The sequence below is a fragment of the Paramormyrops kingsleyae genome, chromosome 13 (assembly GCF_048594095.1).
Source record: "Paramormyrops kingsleyae isolate MSU_618 chromosome 13, PKINGS_0.4, whole genome shotgun sequence".
Classification (NCBI taxonomy): Eukaryota; Metazoa; Chordata; class Actinopteri; order Osteoglossiformes; family Mormyridae; genus Paramormyrops; species Paramormyrops kingsleyae.
In genome coordinates this window covers 28898127-28916779 of record NC_132809.1, presented here as the reverse complement: position 1 = coordinate 28916779, position 18653 = coordinate 28898127, and the positions used below count along the sequence as shown (strand labels likewise).

General features: G+C 40.6%; 1 protein-coding gene across 6 annotated transcripts; it reads right to left on the bottom strand.

The window, feature by feature from the left end:
• Nucleotides 1-792: 792 nt before the first annotated feature.
• LOC111851947 (para-nitrobenzyl esterase-like) lies at nt 793-17141 on the bottom strand. Of its 6 annotated transcripts, none has more exons than XM_072698556.1 (9): nt 16986-17141; nt 14050-14747; nt 10997-11104; nt 8150-8346; nt 5560-5759; nt 5274-5332; nt 4936-5103; nt 3543-3764; nt 793-3256 (listed from the first exon to the last, which is right to left on the bottom strand). In XM_072698556.1, exons 2-9 carry the CDS (start codon nt 14738-14740, stop codon nt 3114-3116), a joined length of 1788 nt encoding a protein of 595 aa, XP_072554657.1. In that variant the 5' UTR covers nt 14741-14747; nt 16986-17141; the 3' UTR covers nt 793-3113. The 6 variants fall into 6 exon arrangements, with proteins under 6 accessions (XP_072554657.1, XP_072554658.1, XP_072554653.1 ...); XM_072698557.1 differs by having other exon boundaries at nt 16934-17133; XM_072698552.1 differs by lacking the exon at nt 16986-17141 and adding an exon at nt 16324-16477.
• Nucleotides 17142-18653: the final 1512 nt, after the last annotated feature.

The window sequence follows — 18653 nt, the reverse complement described above, 5'->3', positions numbered from 1 at the left end:
TATGACTCTTATACCTGGTCCAGTTCTTGAATGTGTCAGATGACAAGGGATGGTGTAGTTGCTGGTGGCTCGTTACTGGGAGACAGTGGATATCCTCTTCATGAATGCCTGCTAACTCCAGGGTTGAATCCCAAATCTGTGGCTGAATATAACACCTCACACCAAAGAACATGCACTGTTCTACAGCATGCTCTGAGCATGTGGACAATGTGATTCTGGTGCCTGCACAAGTCCTTGGGTAGTCTAAGAATTTCACTTGAACGCTGCATGTGTTTCAGAGACACATTTATTGGCCAGGGGAAGGGTAGCAGGAGGTTTGAAAACAGTCAGAAGAAGATTTCATATAAAGACCCTTTCTACCCTCTATGATCCAAATGTTAACAAAAATGGATAGTGGCTTTGAAGAATGGTTGATTGAGAAAGTCCAGAAATACTGGCATTTATATGATTCCTCGCTAGAGGATTATAACGATTCCCAGATGGCTACGAACTAAATAAAATATGTTTGTACTGCAGCCCCATATACCCATGTATGTTTTCGCGTAAATTAAATTTAATTTAGTTTTTATATTTTTTATTTTCATTTGAAGACTAGTTTAGTTTTAGGTGTGGTTTCATTAGATTTTATTTTAAAAATGTGAATCTATGTAGTTGTTACAGATGTGGACAAAGTTGGTACCCTTTCAGCTCAGTGAAACAATGCTTCATATCTCATGAAAAGTGATTCAATTAAGCAGTTGTGTAATGTATACCTGCATGCCTTTAGTATGGGATAAAGTAAACCAATAAAACTGTGAAAAGAAATGATTTGTTGTTTATTTTACAAAGATATGCTAAAATAGTACGAACAGATTTGTTGGTACCCCTAAAGACAGTATTTATCCTTGCATTATAAGTCACATTTCAAACTAAGTGTTTAACCTCAATTAATATCACAGGTGCCTTCAAGCTTTTCATCCAGCCTATTTAATAATACAAAACACTCGCTACAAATTATACCAATACCTACATAAATATTGTGCCCCACACAAAATACAAGCTATTATATACAAGTTATAATACAAGCTAAAACACAACTGTCAAAGAACAGTGGCCAGCTTCAGACAACCACCGCATACTCTATTTATAAAAACCATACAAAATACCATTAATCATTATATGTTCAAAAAGTTGCATTCATCAAAATTACTTTAGAAGAATCACCACACACCAGTTACATGGTGCCCACCAATCCTGGTCTTCTGCCAAACTTAAAGCCTCAGTTGGCAGCTCGGCATCCAATGACAGCATGTTTTCCAAACACAGGCCCTCTCTTTTAGGGCCCGTATTGCCCATTTAACAAAATTTGGTGGAGGAGGGATAATGGAATGGGGCTGTGTTTCAGAGGTTGGGCTAGACCCCTTAGTTCCAGTGAAGGGAATTCTTAATGCTTCAGCATACCAAGACATTTTGGACAATTCTATGCATCCAACTTTGCGGGAACAGTCTGGGGAAGGCCCTTTTCTGTTCCAGCATGACTGCGCCCCAGAGCACAAAGCAAGGTCCAGGAAGACATGGTTGGGCAAGTCTGGTGTGGAAGAATTCGACTGGCCTGCACAGAGCCGTGACTGCAACCCCATCAAACACCTTCGGGGTGTACTAGAATGGAGATTGCAATCCAGGATTTCACATCCAACATCAGTGCCTGACCTCAGAAATGCTGTTCTGGATGAATGGGCAAAAAATCCTTCGTCTACTCTCCTACGAAGACTTTTGAAAGTCTTCGTAGGAGAGTAGCAGCTCTTATAGCTGCAAAGGGGGGACCAGCTCCATATTGATATCTATGAATTTAGAATGGGACGTCATAAAAGTTCCCGTAGGTGTAACGGCCTGGTGTTCCAGTACTTTTGTCCATATATTGTATCTAGCAACAATGAATTGGTTAAAAATGTTATATGATGTTATATGAAATTATGTCATCAGGGCAGGACATAACGGTTGTTTTGGTGATAGCACGCCAACTAAAGGAAGTTGACCTGACTACCGTAAATCCCCAAATCAATTATAACATTCAGAACAATGGTGTTCTATTACTTTTTTTTATTAATTAATATTTTTCCCCCCAACATATTTTTTTGTTTTTCAATTGAAATGTACATTTTATAGGTCACAAAAGGTGAGAACATTTTTTAAATGATTTATCTTGGTCTCAAAAGCCTGGCATTTTAATGGGGGCGTGTACATTTTTTATATCCACTGCAGCTATAGCCACCCAATCATTCTAACATTAACCCTGATACACATACACCTTCCGCTGACATGATTACCACTGTGCAGTTACACGACAAGCACACAACATATAAACTATGGAAGTACGATTTTCGTTTTATTTGTTACTTGTCGATTACCTTCCTGTTTGTTCTTCTGTGTGGTGCATCAATGTGTGGGTGTAGTGTCTTGTGTTGTACTCAGGGTGTTTTGGGAAGTCTTTTGTCAGAATTCAGATTTATAGGCGTATTCCCGCCTTGGGTATATACACAGTACTTCACCCAGGCAAAATGTATCATGCATTTAATGTTAGTAAAAGGTATGGATGGATTTGTGTTTTGATCTTTATGTAGTATTTATGGTGAATGTGGGGGTTCTTTTTTTTTCTCCTTAATTTGTATATTTTATTTTCATGTGAGGCAACAGTAGGTTTTGCTGGATAAGACTTTTTTTTGGTGCTGGAGTCTGGAACACATTGCGTATGGGAGGCTCAGTGGATAGCCAATAGTGGGTACTGATTGAATCCCTTTGTGTCTGTCTGGGTTTGGACTGGGCACTTAAAGAGCCCATGCAATTGCTATTGTGGCTGTGCAATCACTTTTGGGTATTTTCTTTTGTTTCAGGGACCTGTTTTGATGAGGTGGTAAGACACCTATATGTCTTTGTGACACAGGGTGACAGAAGCAGGAGGACTGGCGCCACATTCAGAATGCATGGGAACAAGAACAGGTCCCCTTTCGTCACAGTGCAGTAGTTTATAGTGTGTTCAGCTATCCCTTAGTGGTTGGTAAACACCGTAAAACACACATTAAAACCATCTTTGAAAAATCATTTATAAAGCAGAATACAAGTAGGTCCCATTCTTCTTAATTGGCCCATGCATATGGATAAAAGTGATTCTTCTCCCAGAACTGACACCGTGAGGCTGAGAAATTCTGGAAGGCGGAGAAGTTGTGCGAGAGCAGTGCCATGTGCGAGGGGAATGGGGGCCACTCGCTGGGCATCTCGCCTGGGGGACAAGATGCATCAAGGAGGTCAATGCGTGTCGGTGAAGCACCTGCCGTCATTATGATTCTGCAGCTTTGACCCGAGACGGTGACACATTTGTGCTAAATGCTTGTATTTGCTGAGAGTCTGATTAATTACTTAGAGAACCTGTTCTTACTCAAAGTCTGAGGGCTTCCTTCACTCTCTAAGCCTGTTGTTTGATTTCTGAAAAGAATCTACTCTAAGATCACATAATGTTACTGTATATTCTTCTGAAATGGTTAATAGAGGATTCTTGGAGGCCTCACCTGTTCTTGCAAAGTGCACCATATACTTGGTCATGATCCCCTGAAAACTTCGATCTTCTGAGCTCACCCCCGCCAGTACCGATTTAAGGCCATCAAAGAACGCCAGTGCATCTAACATGTGGAATGAGAAGCGACTGGGATAGGGTAGCTGGCTGGAGACCTTCTCCACTCTGGACGGCGTGTGGGTGACAATGTAACGGTACACAGGGCTCTTCAAAGCCACTGAAAGAGAGATGATGTTGATTAAACATGGGCCTCGTTAGTGATCTAAAAGCTATGACAATGGATCAGTTTAATCCACAAAATTTGTGCATATGGATTCTGTGAATAACTAATCACTCTTTAATAACCATACAATCTCTGATGGACACAGTTTTAGGGTGTACTCACACTGGGCGATTCATACCATGCCCAAGCACGTTTGACCCCCAAAGTCTAGTTCATTTCACTAGTCTGATTGCTCTGTGCATGGTAATCATTTTGTGTGATCACTAACGATGCCCGAGCACAGAACACAGACATGATGTTAATGATGCAACTGGCACACACATGCACAGATGTACACTACCGGAACTGGAATAGGAATGAACAGATCGGGTAGGCTGCACAGATTGTGTAGTGATAAACATTTAACAAACATGGTGGTGTTACATATACACACACAGGCCTATGTGTTTTGCGTTTCGGTTTTCTTTGTTTCCTGTTTGTCACCTGCTGTCTGTTCCATGATTGGTTAGAATTTCTGCCAATCTATGTTGCTCCAGGATTAGCCTGTAATGTGGGAGTAGCAGAAAGTTCAAAAATGGCTGCACCCAGAGATGGCGAGTTGGCTTGGCTGTGTTAGCTGAAAATTTGGGCTGATGAGAGTATCCAGGAACAACTGGATGGAACACAAAAATATTGGGATATTTGGTAATATGGGACTTATACATAGGGCTGGGTGATATGGCAAAATCTTTTCACAGTAATTTTTCCCACATCGGTCCATATTGATAATTACCGCGATATAATTCATGAATCATTACTTCAAATAATTCATTATTTCTTTAGTCTGAGGCTCCATTTATGCTTAAAATTCCCTTATGATTCCCCTTAAACAGAACATGAAAAAGACTACTAATTGGACTGCTAATTGAAATCTGATATTAATAAATAAATCATACAATTTTTTTTGTCATAGGGCGTGACACTGGTAAAACCCAGGCAGCAACCCTGGAATGTTAAGTGTTATGTGAGCGCAGACCAGTGATGGACTGGGGTGAGGATGGGGGGCAATCGTGCTCAGGCATGGTACATGGCAAACAGGCCAAGACTGAGTACACCCTTAGCCAACGGAAGCAGAGGAGAGTTTCTTGCTGATTTTTTTTTTGGATTTGAAAGTGTTGGTCATTACATGCAGCTCTTCTGGCTTTGTCGTGGGCGGGACAGGTGATTCTCAAGTCTGACACCAGGGTGGTGTAGAGTCTTTCGGGACAGCGGTCATTGATGGGGCATTTGGCAGAGCTTGGGTACAAGGTAGTGGCCTCTTTGGAGATATTCACTCCAAAAGGCGTCAGCTTTTCTAGAACAGATGACAGGAAGGTGGTTAAATTACAGTCAATTTTTGGCTAAAATATCAAATATTATAGCAGGTTTCCTTTGGTTCTTCATTGCACATACAATAAATGGATTCACATGGATTATTATTATTTTGTGGAAATACTAGAACAAGCAGTTAAATGCTATACTTACCTGTCACAAACCAATAGTAGTCCTCCCAAGTCCACTTTGAGATGTTCTCATATGGTGGACTGGAGGAGAGTAAACAGAATTAAAGTTCCTGGCTTTGGATCACGGTCACTGTGCCCAGTAGAAGCCATTTCACAAAAAAAAGTTTCATTTTCAGTCAATAAAGCACTGAGATGCTCTCGCTAAATGGCTCCCAGGAAACCTACCGTGATGTACGAGTAATTGTGGATAGATGATACTGGTCAATCAGGACAAAAAGATACTAGGAGTAAATAAAATGGCCAGGCACCTGAAATCAGCTTCCTGTTCGGTGGTTCCGATCACATAGGGAACATCGTTGTAGCCGCTGCCTTTCTCCCAGGTCTCAAAGGGTGGGGCAAGTAAAACATGCCCATCTACAACAGCCACCGGTCCAATAAAGAGGTCCTTTGTTGGTATGTTTGTACAGTCTTCAGCGGCCCAAGAAGGGTACTCTTTCCATGGAATAGCCTAACACAAGAGGAATTCAGATCAACCTGATTTAAGAACATAATTTTGAGGATTCTTTCTGGGAACTATGATGTAAGCTGACTGAGGTTTACACTGTTGGTTCTTAGTAAATTTATTGAAGTTGGGAAGATGAGCTTGTAGACACTAATATCTGAATGCAAGCATGTTAGCTACAAACCTCTTTAGTTAGTCAGTATGTCTAGAAAACACACATAAAATGTATTTTTACCTACATGCAACTACTGCTCGTTTATAACTTGTTACAGTTTGGAACCCCCCCCCCCCCCACAATTCACATAAACTGGTATAAAATCAGGTAATTGATTGACAACAGTGCAGTAAAACTGGCAGCAAATGTTGATACATTAACTGGAGTCGGCAATCTCGCCCGCAGGATCAAACAGAAATCTTGCCAAACCGCTTAAAAAAACGTGCATTTTTGTTGTAGGCATATAAAAACACACCCAGAAACTGCATGTAGGTAGAAACAAAATATATTTTTAAAGCTCTGTGATAGGAATAAAAAGAACAAGAATCTCTGGACTTGCTCTCCGAGTTGGGAAGCAGCGCTTTTGCACATTTGCAAATGGCGATATTCATGCGCAGTGTGACTCCAGTACGAAAGAGCACATGTCTGGGTTGTGTTCACACTGACCAGCCTTGCACCAAACGCCCTGGAGAGTAATGAACGGTAAGGAAGAATATTGCAACTCAATCCCACCGAAGATGATTCTGATGAGTAAATTCAATTCGCTTTGTGAATGATTTTAATAATAGTAAATTAATTTACTTCCGGCGACTCTATACATGCACAGCATCGTATTTATTGCTTTCTATAGTTAAAACATCGGTGCACAAATACAGTGGTACCTCGGTTCTCGAACTTAATCCGTTCCGGACTCCGTATCGGATCCTAAAAAGTTCGAGTTCTGATCTAATTTTTCCCATAAGAAATAATGGAAAACCAATTAATTGGTTCTCGGCCCCCCCAAAATTACACCTAAATATGTTTTTTAAGCATTTAAACACAAAATGAACAGGATAAAACAAGAATCCCAACATTATCCCAACATTATCCGTCCTGTCCCGATCGTCCGCTCCTTCCGTGTGCCACGTCCCCTCGTTAACCTCCTGTGGGATCCCCATGTGATCAGCTGTTTTTGGTTGTTGTCATTAGTCCTCTGTATTAAGTCCGCGTTTCAGTTCGTTTCCCCAGTCCGGTCATTGGGTGCGTTTGACTTGCTTACAGCGCTGGCGTAAAGCAACGCATTCTGATCCTGACGCAATGCATTATGGTTAGATGCATTGTGGCCTCTCACCCAGCTGCACAAACTGGAACCGCCTCCGTGATGACACACCTTTGTTCTTATTGGCTGAAGAGTTTAGTTACACGCATGACGTTTGTATCCCAGGCAGTTCCGATGCGTAATCTGCTAATCTCCCGAATATCACGTAAAGCAATGAGAACTGGTTTTCAGTTAATCTACCTGGTAAAATAAAGTTCAAATAAATTATATAAATGCTCTAATAGTACATGTAAGTTAGTGGTTTATTTATTCTTAGCTACTGTAATGTTGCACGGCTTTATTTGGTTAATCGTCCAGTCTGTGAAGAAGGCATTCAAGTAAGAATTGCATTGTAGTATGACTCATTTCCTGGTGCGTACAATTTAGCGTTCACGGTTGGACTTCTGATATTCAGATCGAGTTCTAGGTCAAACTGGTTTGTTCGACTTTCAAGAAATTCGAGTTCTAGTGAGTTTGAGAACCGAGGTACCACTGTATTCATTATTTTATGCGTCACTCTCTCTTTCACTCGTGTATTTTTGCATGCATCGCTGATTTATTTTATGCGTCATCATCGTATTAAGCTCATGTAGTAAAAAACTTCTGTCAAAGCAGCTTGCATGGAAATAAACTGTCTATGCAGCAGATTATAAAAACTGTATCAGTAGTCAAACAGCAAAATATTGCGTGCCATGCAAAATATGACTAGCATTCTGTTTATTTACAAGCCATTGGCAAGTATTCACATAAAATTTCTGAATACTTCAATCAGCCAAGCCCTATGTCTATATGCTCCAGAGCTCAGCTAGAGATGTTTTTAATGTTATTTTTTTACGATTTCTCAGCACCTCTGAAAATAGGTTTTTGAAAAGTGTATGTTTATGTAAACAAAAAAAATAGAAGAATGACATTCTGAATGGTCCCAGATTATTGGTGCTGAGTTTGTGCTAAATAAAAGCAAATGGAGAACTTTGGGGATATTTTCAAGGCATGTTACTAACTCAAAGGCAGCTGAGGGGCCTCTGGCTCCGGAAGGTTAATAGCTATGTTCTGGTCTGATCTGTAATGTTAAGTATAAATTTTCAGAGTAAAAAGGATATTCACCTGGAGAACTTTGGTTGTGGAGAGACTGTAGAGACACTGTAAGTTACTGCAATCTGACTTATTCAGGAATACCAAGTTGTCCTTCTCTGCCTTCTCCAAAGAGCCATTGTAAGTGTATGAGCCACTCATGTCTATAGCCCTGTGGAACAGGCCTTTGGCCAGTGGGGACATCATCATGGTCCACACAGATGTTCCCCCTGTACAGAGAAAATTCACCTCAGAAACACAAAATGACATTTGTAGAAATGTGTGGTTCAAATGGGCAAATCTACACACAGATGAATCAGAACCTTATGACCACCCTTGCATGAAGTGAATAATGTTGTGTCTCTATCATAGAAATTGTGCTTGGAGAGATCTGGGGTATATTATAATATATTTGTAGTTGATGTGTTGAATGTAGGGCTGTTGTCAAGATTACTCTAACTCGATTACTCTATTACTTAAAAGCTTTGATTAAAATTTTCTTAATCAATTACTCTGCAATATGGCAGAAGGAAGACAGTCCTTCCGCTGTCCAGTTACATGCAACTTAATAGTGAACTGGAGTTTCTAAATTTCCCATATGTGTGACTGAGTGTAAACCATTTACAATGTATATTATATTAATTATATTACATTGCATTATGTTATAAATGATTACTCAATGAATCGTCACAATAAATAGGTAGATCACTTGATTACTGATATAACTCATAGTGACAACCATAGTTTAATGCAGAAGAAATGGACAGGGGTAAAGATCTGAATGACTTTGATAAGGCCAAATTGTTATGGCCGGACAACTGGGTCAGAGCATCTCTGAAACAGAATGGCTTGGGGGGGGGGGGGGCAACTGAGTGTGATCCAAAGAGGGAAAAACCATGATCCACTAGCAGTAGACAGGGCAGCCAAGACTCCTCGATATAGGATGTGAATGTAAGCTATCCCCTGTGGAAGGAATCGGCAGAAGGACACAGGGCAAATAATTTTGATGATTGTCATGGGACTAATGCATCACGCACGACATGCACATCGAGCCTTGCTATGAATAGCTATAGGTCAGGCAGAGTGTCCCTGATAATTCCTGACCACCGTAGAAAGCACTTACAATAGGATGAAAGCACTGGAAGTAGACCTTGGCACAGTGGAAAGTTGCTTGGTTTGAAGAATTCTGTTTTCTGTTGCATCATTTGGACAGCCGGACACTTGTCAAGCATCTCTGGGATGAATTGGACCAACAAGTCTGATCCACAGCTAGGCAGCTCCATATACAGCAGAACTCATTAAAATGATCTGTAATTTGTGACATAGTGGCCTTTCTGTTGGTATGTAGAAGACAGGATAGCCATCGATCACATCTCACATCAATGACAATCAACACCCTGTGTTTATTCCTCCTCCGCCCACTGAATGAACGAATGAATGAGTGTTATATTTGTATAGTGCTTTTCAAGACACCCAAAGAGCTTTACAGAACCAATGAGGAGCCAACACTGTGGAGCCCCCCCCCGGATGATGCGACAGTGGCCATTCTGGTCCAGTACACTCATCAGACAGTAGCTAAGGTGGTGAAGGGATGAGATCAAATTCAAGAGAGAATAAGGGATGATTATGAGGCCAGATTTCACAGGGCCACAGTGGGCGATTTTAGGCAGGACATCAGGGTACCAGCCCTAGTCTTTCAAAGGGTACCCAGGGATCTTTTATGACCTCAGAGAGTGATGATCTTGGTTCTACATCTCATCCAACAGATGGCACAATTTGTACAGCACCGCGTCCCTGTCACTGCACTGGGATCCACACGGACCACAGGACTGGCTAACCTGCTGGCCACACCAGCACCTCTTCCAGCAGCAACCCAGCTTTCCTAGTTGGTCTCCCATCCAAGTACTGGTCTGGCCCAAACCTGCTTATCTTCAGGTGGATTAGCTAATCTGAACTGCAGTCGGTATGGCTGTCTACTGTCAGTACTCACTATGGCCAACTGTGGGCACCACACAAGCCTTACCCTGGCAGAGATGCACCCCACAAGCCTTACCCTGGCAGAGATGCACCCCACAAGCCTTACCCTGGCAGAGATGCACCCCACAAGCCTTACCCTGGCAGAGATGCACCCCACAAGCCTTACCCTGGCAGAGATACACCCCACAAGCCTTACCCTGGCAGAGATACTCTGACCCAGTTTTCTGGCCATAGCGATTTGGTCATTATCGGTGTCACTCAGATCTTTACTCCTACCTGTTTCTTTTGCATTCAAGACTGACTACAAGTACCAAATACTGGCAAACCATCTAATAGAGACCTTAACAAGATAGTCAACATTATTCACGTTATGTGGGGACGGTCATAATGTTTTGGCTTATCAGTGTATATATATAATGAATAACCCGACATAATGGATGCAGGTTTGTAGAAGATACATTTACTACAGCAACTGTATCAATGACAGTCAAATCTGATGTAACATATAAGGGTTTCATTGTAAGAAACCCCTTTGGAGGATCAAAGTTTAATATGTGGCAAAATATAATATATTCATGTTATTTACAATTTCACCAAAGATTTGTTTTTATGGAATGTAAACATGTCCACATACAGGGGTGGAGCTACAGAGGCACTGACCCCAGACGAATGCTGATTGGTCCCCGGAGTGCCCCCTTCCCTATCAGTCACCGATTCAAGACACATCATTGGCTAATAAGGTTGCCCCCGCTGTATCAATTTTGGCCCCTCTTATGCCCACCCCCACTTAAAAAGTTGTAGAATCACCCCTGAATGTAAATAACAATTAGAAGTAAATCACTGACATCTGAACTGTGTGACTGGGTAGTTAATAAGAGGGAATATCATTTTAGATAAGAATACCTGAACTTTGTCCAAATATAGTGACTTTTCCCGGATCTCCACCAAACTGCTGGATGTTCCTTTGTACCCATTTCAGGGCTGAGATCTGATCCATGAATCCATAATTTCCTACAATATTAAAATTAGAAAACACACAGATCACACGATAATCTCTTCACCCATGTTATAGAGCAGGGGTCACCAACCTTTTTGAAACAGAGCTACTTCAAAAAGGTACTGAGCCATACGAAGGGCTACCAGGTCAAAACACCCTCCTAAACTTATCTAAGCTTCATGTATAATAATAATAAAAAAAAAGCATTTAAAAACATGTTTCTTAGATATTGTCATTTTCAAATCTATATAAACGCAAATGTGATTAAAGAAGAATAGCAACAGGATAAAAATACATTTTAGACGCTGCTCACTGGTGAGTTGTGCTATTTTTAGAACAGGTCTGCGGGCGACTCATGTGGTCCTTGGGGCATCCTGGTGCCCGTGGGGTGACCCCTGGTACAGAGTAATGGTGGGCAATATCACAATAATTTATCATGGCTGGTTACAGTTGTATCCACGATAAGCATTTCAGAATTATCACAAGAATCATGATACAACACTATTTAACACTTATTATAATGACAGGACAAACTGGAAAGTGCCTATAATGCAATTCCTGTGTGTAGGAGGCTCCAACAACGCTACAAACAGTTTTAGGTGTTTCATGGTCTGTTCTATCTTCACGGTATTTTTCACTTTTCGGATGGTGACGGTATTATATACTAGCTAGTATTACATATATAATATATTGATGGTACTATATATACACACCGTGGTATTACTTTTTTCCCCAGGTTTTGGGAGTAGTGGCATGTCCTGTCCCTTAATATAAATATATTTTGATAACATATAAAGTATATGAATGCATCATTTTCAACTGGGAGTATCAAAAGCATTTATTTAGCAAAAAGCCTGAAGATCTTGCTATTTACTTACTGTATGTGCCACTACAAAAAGAAAAATGACCAGTTCTGCTGTACCAAACGAGGTTTGGGGCGCCAAGTGTCAAGTGCTCATTTTTGTGTACAAAATACGTTCTCTGCCACAAAAAGCATTATTTAGTGATTAAATCAAGTAAAGCTTCGCTGCATTCTGTCCACAAAAGCAAAAAGACTTCTTTCTTTTGTGCACAGAAATCAAAAGGAATGTTTCATTTTGTGCACAGAAATTGATATCAGCACTTTGCATTATGTGGACAAAAAGTCATTTTGTGGAAGAAATTGATTCTGTGGAATCACAAAACGCATTTTGTCATTTGCCAAGTCATGAAATGCCTTTTGTCGAACATTATTTTCCCTCACAATTTGTGAGGCAGATTAATATTTCTTGGCGTCCTATTAATGAGAGGAGTACTGTGATGCCCAAAATTTTGTAATCTGTATAAATTTGGCTTATCCTCATGCTTAATACATTGTGTTAGCGGAGCACGGCCCAGGCAACAAGCGATAAACACAAGTCGTAATGAAGGAAGAGACAGATCAGCAGCCACAGCATCTTTTAAAAGAGGAGGTACTGCGGTTATAAGGCAAAAAGATGTTGGTGGGATGGCGGTACTTTTTGCAGATTAAAAATAATTTTATTTAGTGTCCGCTTCTGTTTCAGTTTTGGTTTACGATAACAAAAATGGGTCGCAACAAGTCCAATGCGTATGAACGCACATCAATCAATGTAGAATAAACCTACATGAATAACAGCCTGTCAACATAGGGTGCTTTTCCACCACACCGAATACCATACTTCTGGTACTGTACTTTTGCTTTTCCACTGACTTCCAGTCGAGTACCAGTGCCAAAAGTGCCAAACCAGCTAGGGTACTTATTTGGTACTTCAGTACTATGGGGTGGCACTTGAAACACTTTCTTTGTCGACTGGTTATGCAAATAGCCTGCCTCTGAAATGCAATACAAACGTCACCTTGAAAATAGTTGTGAACTCAGGAAATAATGATAAAGTAAATTAAAAAATAAAAAATAAAAAAAGTGATTTGGTTGTACGAATATAAAGATCCGGAGAGCATGACAAGAAATATTTGTTTTGTTATACTGACAAATATACTAGCAATGTGATTTTGTTGTAAAAAAAAAATATTGGGGTATTTATAAAAGAAAAAAGGAGTTCATAAATTTCTCACAAACCCATCTTTGAGTGATTTAAACAGCAAGGATGCAAATGATTACGATTGTCATGGAGAACGCATGCAGCATTCATGCAAAAGCAGTTGAGGTAAAACTAAACGGATTTTAAAAGAATCTATAAAAGAAATAATTGAAATTGCAAAGCTTGTAAAGTTTTTTTTCCCTATGACAGAGTAACAGAGTCAAACTATTTTAACGAAACTTTAACCCCCTGCACTATAATGTCCGTACAGAATTGAAAGCATGAAAAAGCCTTATTGTATGTGCATAACATGCCATGTTATTAATATTGCATATTGCCAAGTCCAATAATAATCTACTTTTTGAATTCAGTACAAAATACCCCACCTTGCATTGTGATGTCATTTGGCGCTGGTACTAGTTATTACTCCAGTGTAAGGCAAACACCTTGATCAACATACTCAGGGACATGCGTGTTTTTTAAGTATGCGTGTTTCCGCCTTTTGCTGTCACGACACAGTGGCAAACCTTGCATAATACTTGCATAATTGCTTCGTGTCGGGTGATTTTAAACGGAATCTGTTCCAAATAACAGAGGTGGCCCCCATTTTTGGAATGAGAGTCTCCTCTCCAGTTGATGCCTCAGCTGGTTCTGACATTCCACTCGTCTTTTTTTTTTGTCAAAGATACCTGATTTTGTTGCTAAGGTTTCAGTTTCACTACACTGCTTGTATTTCTTGCAATATACATGTATGCTCTCTGCTGGACTGGTGGAATATCACTGCAACTCTGTTGGCCAGGCCCAGCCACCCTCAGCATGGATCTGGGCCTGATGTATGACACAAGGCCCATCAGTACTTCTGAAAATTTCAGCACTAGGTTAATAATAACTTAACAGCAATTTGTATGTGTGAGACTCACCGGATGTGTTGGTCGGAGAACCTTCTCTCAGAAGCTCCAAGGCGAGGAAGCCGAAAGCGTTGAGGCGGTAGTTGAAACTGACATAAACGATGCCGGTCTGGGCAGCCAGACTCTCGGTTGGTGAGTATCCCTTCTCTGATCCACTGAGCATGTGCAGGTACCCCCCGTGGAACCACACCATCACGGGCAGCCTGGCATCCTTCTGTAAGCTGGGCGTCCACACGTTCAGGTAGAGGCAGTCCTCCTCGCCCATGACCTTGCCCTTTTCATCCATGGGCTGCACCTGCGCACACATGTTACGGAAGCGGACGGCCTCGTAGGTGCCTCTCCAGCACAGGCTGGCATCCTGAAGGTCCACCGGGGGCCTCCACCGTCGCTCTTTGACTGGAGGTGCAGCGAAGGGGATGCCCTTGAAGGAGTACGCCCCATCGGCCCAGCGGCCGCGTACATACCCGCAGTCGGTGCCGACGACGGCAGAACGATGGAGGGGGTTCACGGCCACGTAGGCCAAATACCCAGCCAGGGCCAGGAGGGAGAGAACCCCAACGGTGATGATGAAGATCCACTTCCGGGAGACGACCAGAAAAGGGCTGACGTATCGCCGCCTGCAGTAATGTTCCACTTCACCTTCTTCCTGAACAAGGTAGCGGTACTCAGCCCCATCTCTCACCTCATAAGCATCGTCACTCATCGTTAATCTGGAATTACATTCGCATATATTTCAAAATCTCAGTTGTCCTTAACATTGCATTTGTCACGTAATACCTAAGACAGACTTCAAAAATTATATGCAACTCAATTATTAGATAACTGCATTATCTCTCTGAGTCAGATTATTCCAACATACAAATGAACGCATTGATAAGCAGGGATGGTGCACAAGTATGCATTCACCTTTAAAAAGGATATGTGCAACAATTGATTGTGGAAACAGCGTAAATGCATAATTATTTTATGTGCATTTGCGCTACGAAAACAAAATATGCATTTTAATCTTCAAATGCCAACTCTACTTCATTTGCGGTATACAGGTTAAAATTAGGGTGACCAGACAATCCATGTCAGGGAGGACACTTTGAGCTACTTCGGGTTTTACAAACTACTTTCTAATTGAAAGGCTCCTGTGCTCGGCTAAATAGTTCAGCTCTTGTGCTTTGACTGGTTTGTTTCCTTGACATCCAGCAGTTTCACATTAACATTAGTGACACATGCATGATTATCAGAGACTGACCAATCAGCACATAGCAAGAACTCGTAACTCAAGTGAAATCCAGGTTGTTTTAATTGAAATGGTAATGTACAATTCCTGTCCTAGCTCAGAGTGTCCTCCCTGACATAGATCTGGTCACCCTAAACTTACCGGTGTTATGCCGAAAAAGGCATCCCTACCATAGAATGCATGCCTGTCTCTAAATGACCTATTGGTCGCTGATCTGAAACGAGTTGAGCTACTTTGTCGAGTAAGGCTACCGTAGTGCTAATCAATAGCCCCAAAAAAACCTGTAGAACTCTTACCCCAACCCCCCACAAACCTCTAAACCCCTGACCCCCGAAAAACCTCTAAAACCCTAACCCCTAAAAAAACCCTGACCCCCAAAAAACCCTTAAAAATTCAACTCGTCGAAACACCAGCATGCATTCTAAGACAGGGATGTCTTTTTCGGCATAACACCGGCATCAAGAATGACTAAACAATGTTACATTTATTACATTTATCTGTCAAAAACCCAAATACTATACCAAATCAGTAACAAAAAACAATTTGCCTTTCCTTCCTGGGCAGTGTATTTTGTTTTACACATTCATGTCCCGGAAGGACATAATTGAAAACAGAACTACATAAACAAAGTTACGTAACAAACACGATACAAATTATTCCGGTATACAGTACATTATATATAAAACTAATGTTACGGCGTACAGAAAAACGGAAATGTTAATTGCATTTTCAGAATATGTAAGGCTTTATCACTTAAGACAGATCGCCAAGCATGGGATCTTAAACTGCAGACCACAACTCCCGATCACGGATCAGACTATAAGTCCTTTTTTCCCTGTCGACAGTAAAACGTTAAACTCGGGTATCTCAGAAATAAACGAATAATTGTAATCGTTTTATAAACCATTAACACCGTTCAACTTTGTGTACCATAGGAATACAGCTTCCACCATAGGAAAAGTGTGCAACTGCAATGATACGGTTTTTAAAAAAACATTCTCACCTATGATCACAATTATTTTACAAATCGTGATAAGGATGAACGTACCACTCACCGAAGTTCGCAGCTTAATAAAAATGTACTGCGCCGATTAAATTCTAGTTATCGCTACAGATCACTGAACCAGGGGCATTAACTCCTCCCAAAAAACACAGCAAAACGCCAGCCAATTCCCACCCAACCAGTTTCCTGAAATAAAAGAGGATGTCCGTGGATTGAAAAAGCACTTCCTCGCAGGAATCAACTATTCATAACTTTACAAACACTCCGTTTGCGTCAAAAATGACCATTTCGTTTACTTCCTTCATTCCTTTATCAGCTTAAGCATATTTGGGAGCCTCAAAACAGTCAGATGTTGTATGCTTTTATATCTTATCACTACAATTATTATACAATAAGACACTTTACTATCATTGTAAAACAAATCACAACGAAATCCCGCTGGCAACTCAAGCGAAGGAAATGCAGCGCTGCGTATAACAGGCAAAAAGGAAGAATAAAAATATAAAATGTATAACTAAAGCAATGAGTGAATAAGATTTAGCATATTTAATATCAGCCATACATGTTAGCGCCTAAGCAAGTAAATAATTCTGCGCGCATATTATGGGACATTTGTTAGGAAATGCACAATCGATGGCAACGTTATTAATATGGAAACCTACCTTCATATACCCCGAAAGATACTAAACGTACTGGTTTTAAAATTAAACGTACCCGTACGAGTTTCTTTTCTGCACATGAATCCAAAAAGTAGTTCAGCTCTTTCCACACTAACCAAACATGGCTGCCAAGTTCATCTGCTATAAATGTAAAGGTACCATTTACCAAATGTTTTTCATTACATGTTCTGCAGTTTCGTTTAGTTAATAAGTAATTAAACAATCTCAGCCTAAATGTATGTCTTGTAATACTGTTAACGTTTGTCACTCGACTCACTCAATCAATCAATCAATCAATCAATCAATCAATCAATCAGTCATTTACACAGCACATTTAAAGTCAATAAAATTGACAAACGTGCTGCACATCAGATAGACAGATAAGACAAATAACATTAAGCAAAAAAAATGATAAAATATATAAAACATTATTCAGAATCTTTAATCCACGGCGCTGTTGACTTCTCGAATCTGATTGGTCAGATGGGTGCTGATTAATTTTATGTGACCTCTCGCGTTATGCCAGTCAGGCACAGTGATAAATCAATGCCTTGTTATAATCTTTAATTCTCTCTCTCTCTCTCTCTCTCTCTCTCTCTCTCTCTCTCTCTCTCTCTCTCTCTCAATTCCAAGCCCATGACACAATTAAACAGAGAACAGCGTTTAACAATTGGGGGGTATCGCTCCAGAAGTTTAATTATTCCATCTTCTGCCCTTGAATTTTTGCATACGTTCATTTAATTGTGTTGTTGCCAGTTGTCTACCACTCTAGCCAGACCGTAATAGACAAGGGAGGTGTTAATCTCAGTCTTGGAACGTTGTACCCTTGTGACTCCATTGGTAAAAGTAGAATAGTCCATTATAGCCAAGACTGGGATAACTGTCGCTAAAAATGTAAATAACGCTTGTTGCTATAATTTAAAGTATCATATTATGTTATATCCATAAATGTATCTTTTGGAAATTCTGTATTCATGGGGACCCTAGTTTTCGGGGACCCCTGGTGGCTGCCTAAGCTTGTCTTATTGTAAATCCGCCCCTGAACTGAAATATATAGAAACCCGTAATAATTGGGGGAAGAAAATATTTCTACTAATGCTGCGAATCGGGTGGTTCTTTGCCTCCTCATCCATGCGTTTAGAATGCTTACTTAACCAGTTTTATACATACAACACAGTCATACTTGATAGATGTAACTCCGTAAAACTTTTACATTGTAAAAAAAAATTATAGCAGAACATAGGCACATGCATACATCTGTATAAACAGACAATTCATAGCAAACAGAACTGCAAAACAATTAAGAAATACCTTTTCCTGTTTTCTATCTACCCATACCACGCTTGTCCAGCAGAGGGAGCTATGTCCTGTAAATAAACTCGCATCTCCTACGACAGTCAGGAATATCTGATTTTTAATATTCTGCTTCAGTAGTGTTAAATGGGATTCTGAAGTTTATTTGAGAACATATATTTTAATGTGTGCTTGAAATAGTGTATTGGAATACTTTCCAAATAAATTCTTTTATTTTTATGATTTTTGTGGGAGCAAGAACCAGTGTTTCTTGGAGGTCATTGTTGGTGACATCTGCTGAAAGGTGCTAAAAGTTCTTGGTGGCCTTCAGAAAGTTTGTGCAGCTGCAGTGCAAACCACACATCTGTGTTGGCCCCCTGAAGTTCCCAATATTGGCCACAAGCAGTACACTGGGGTTCCCCCCATTGAG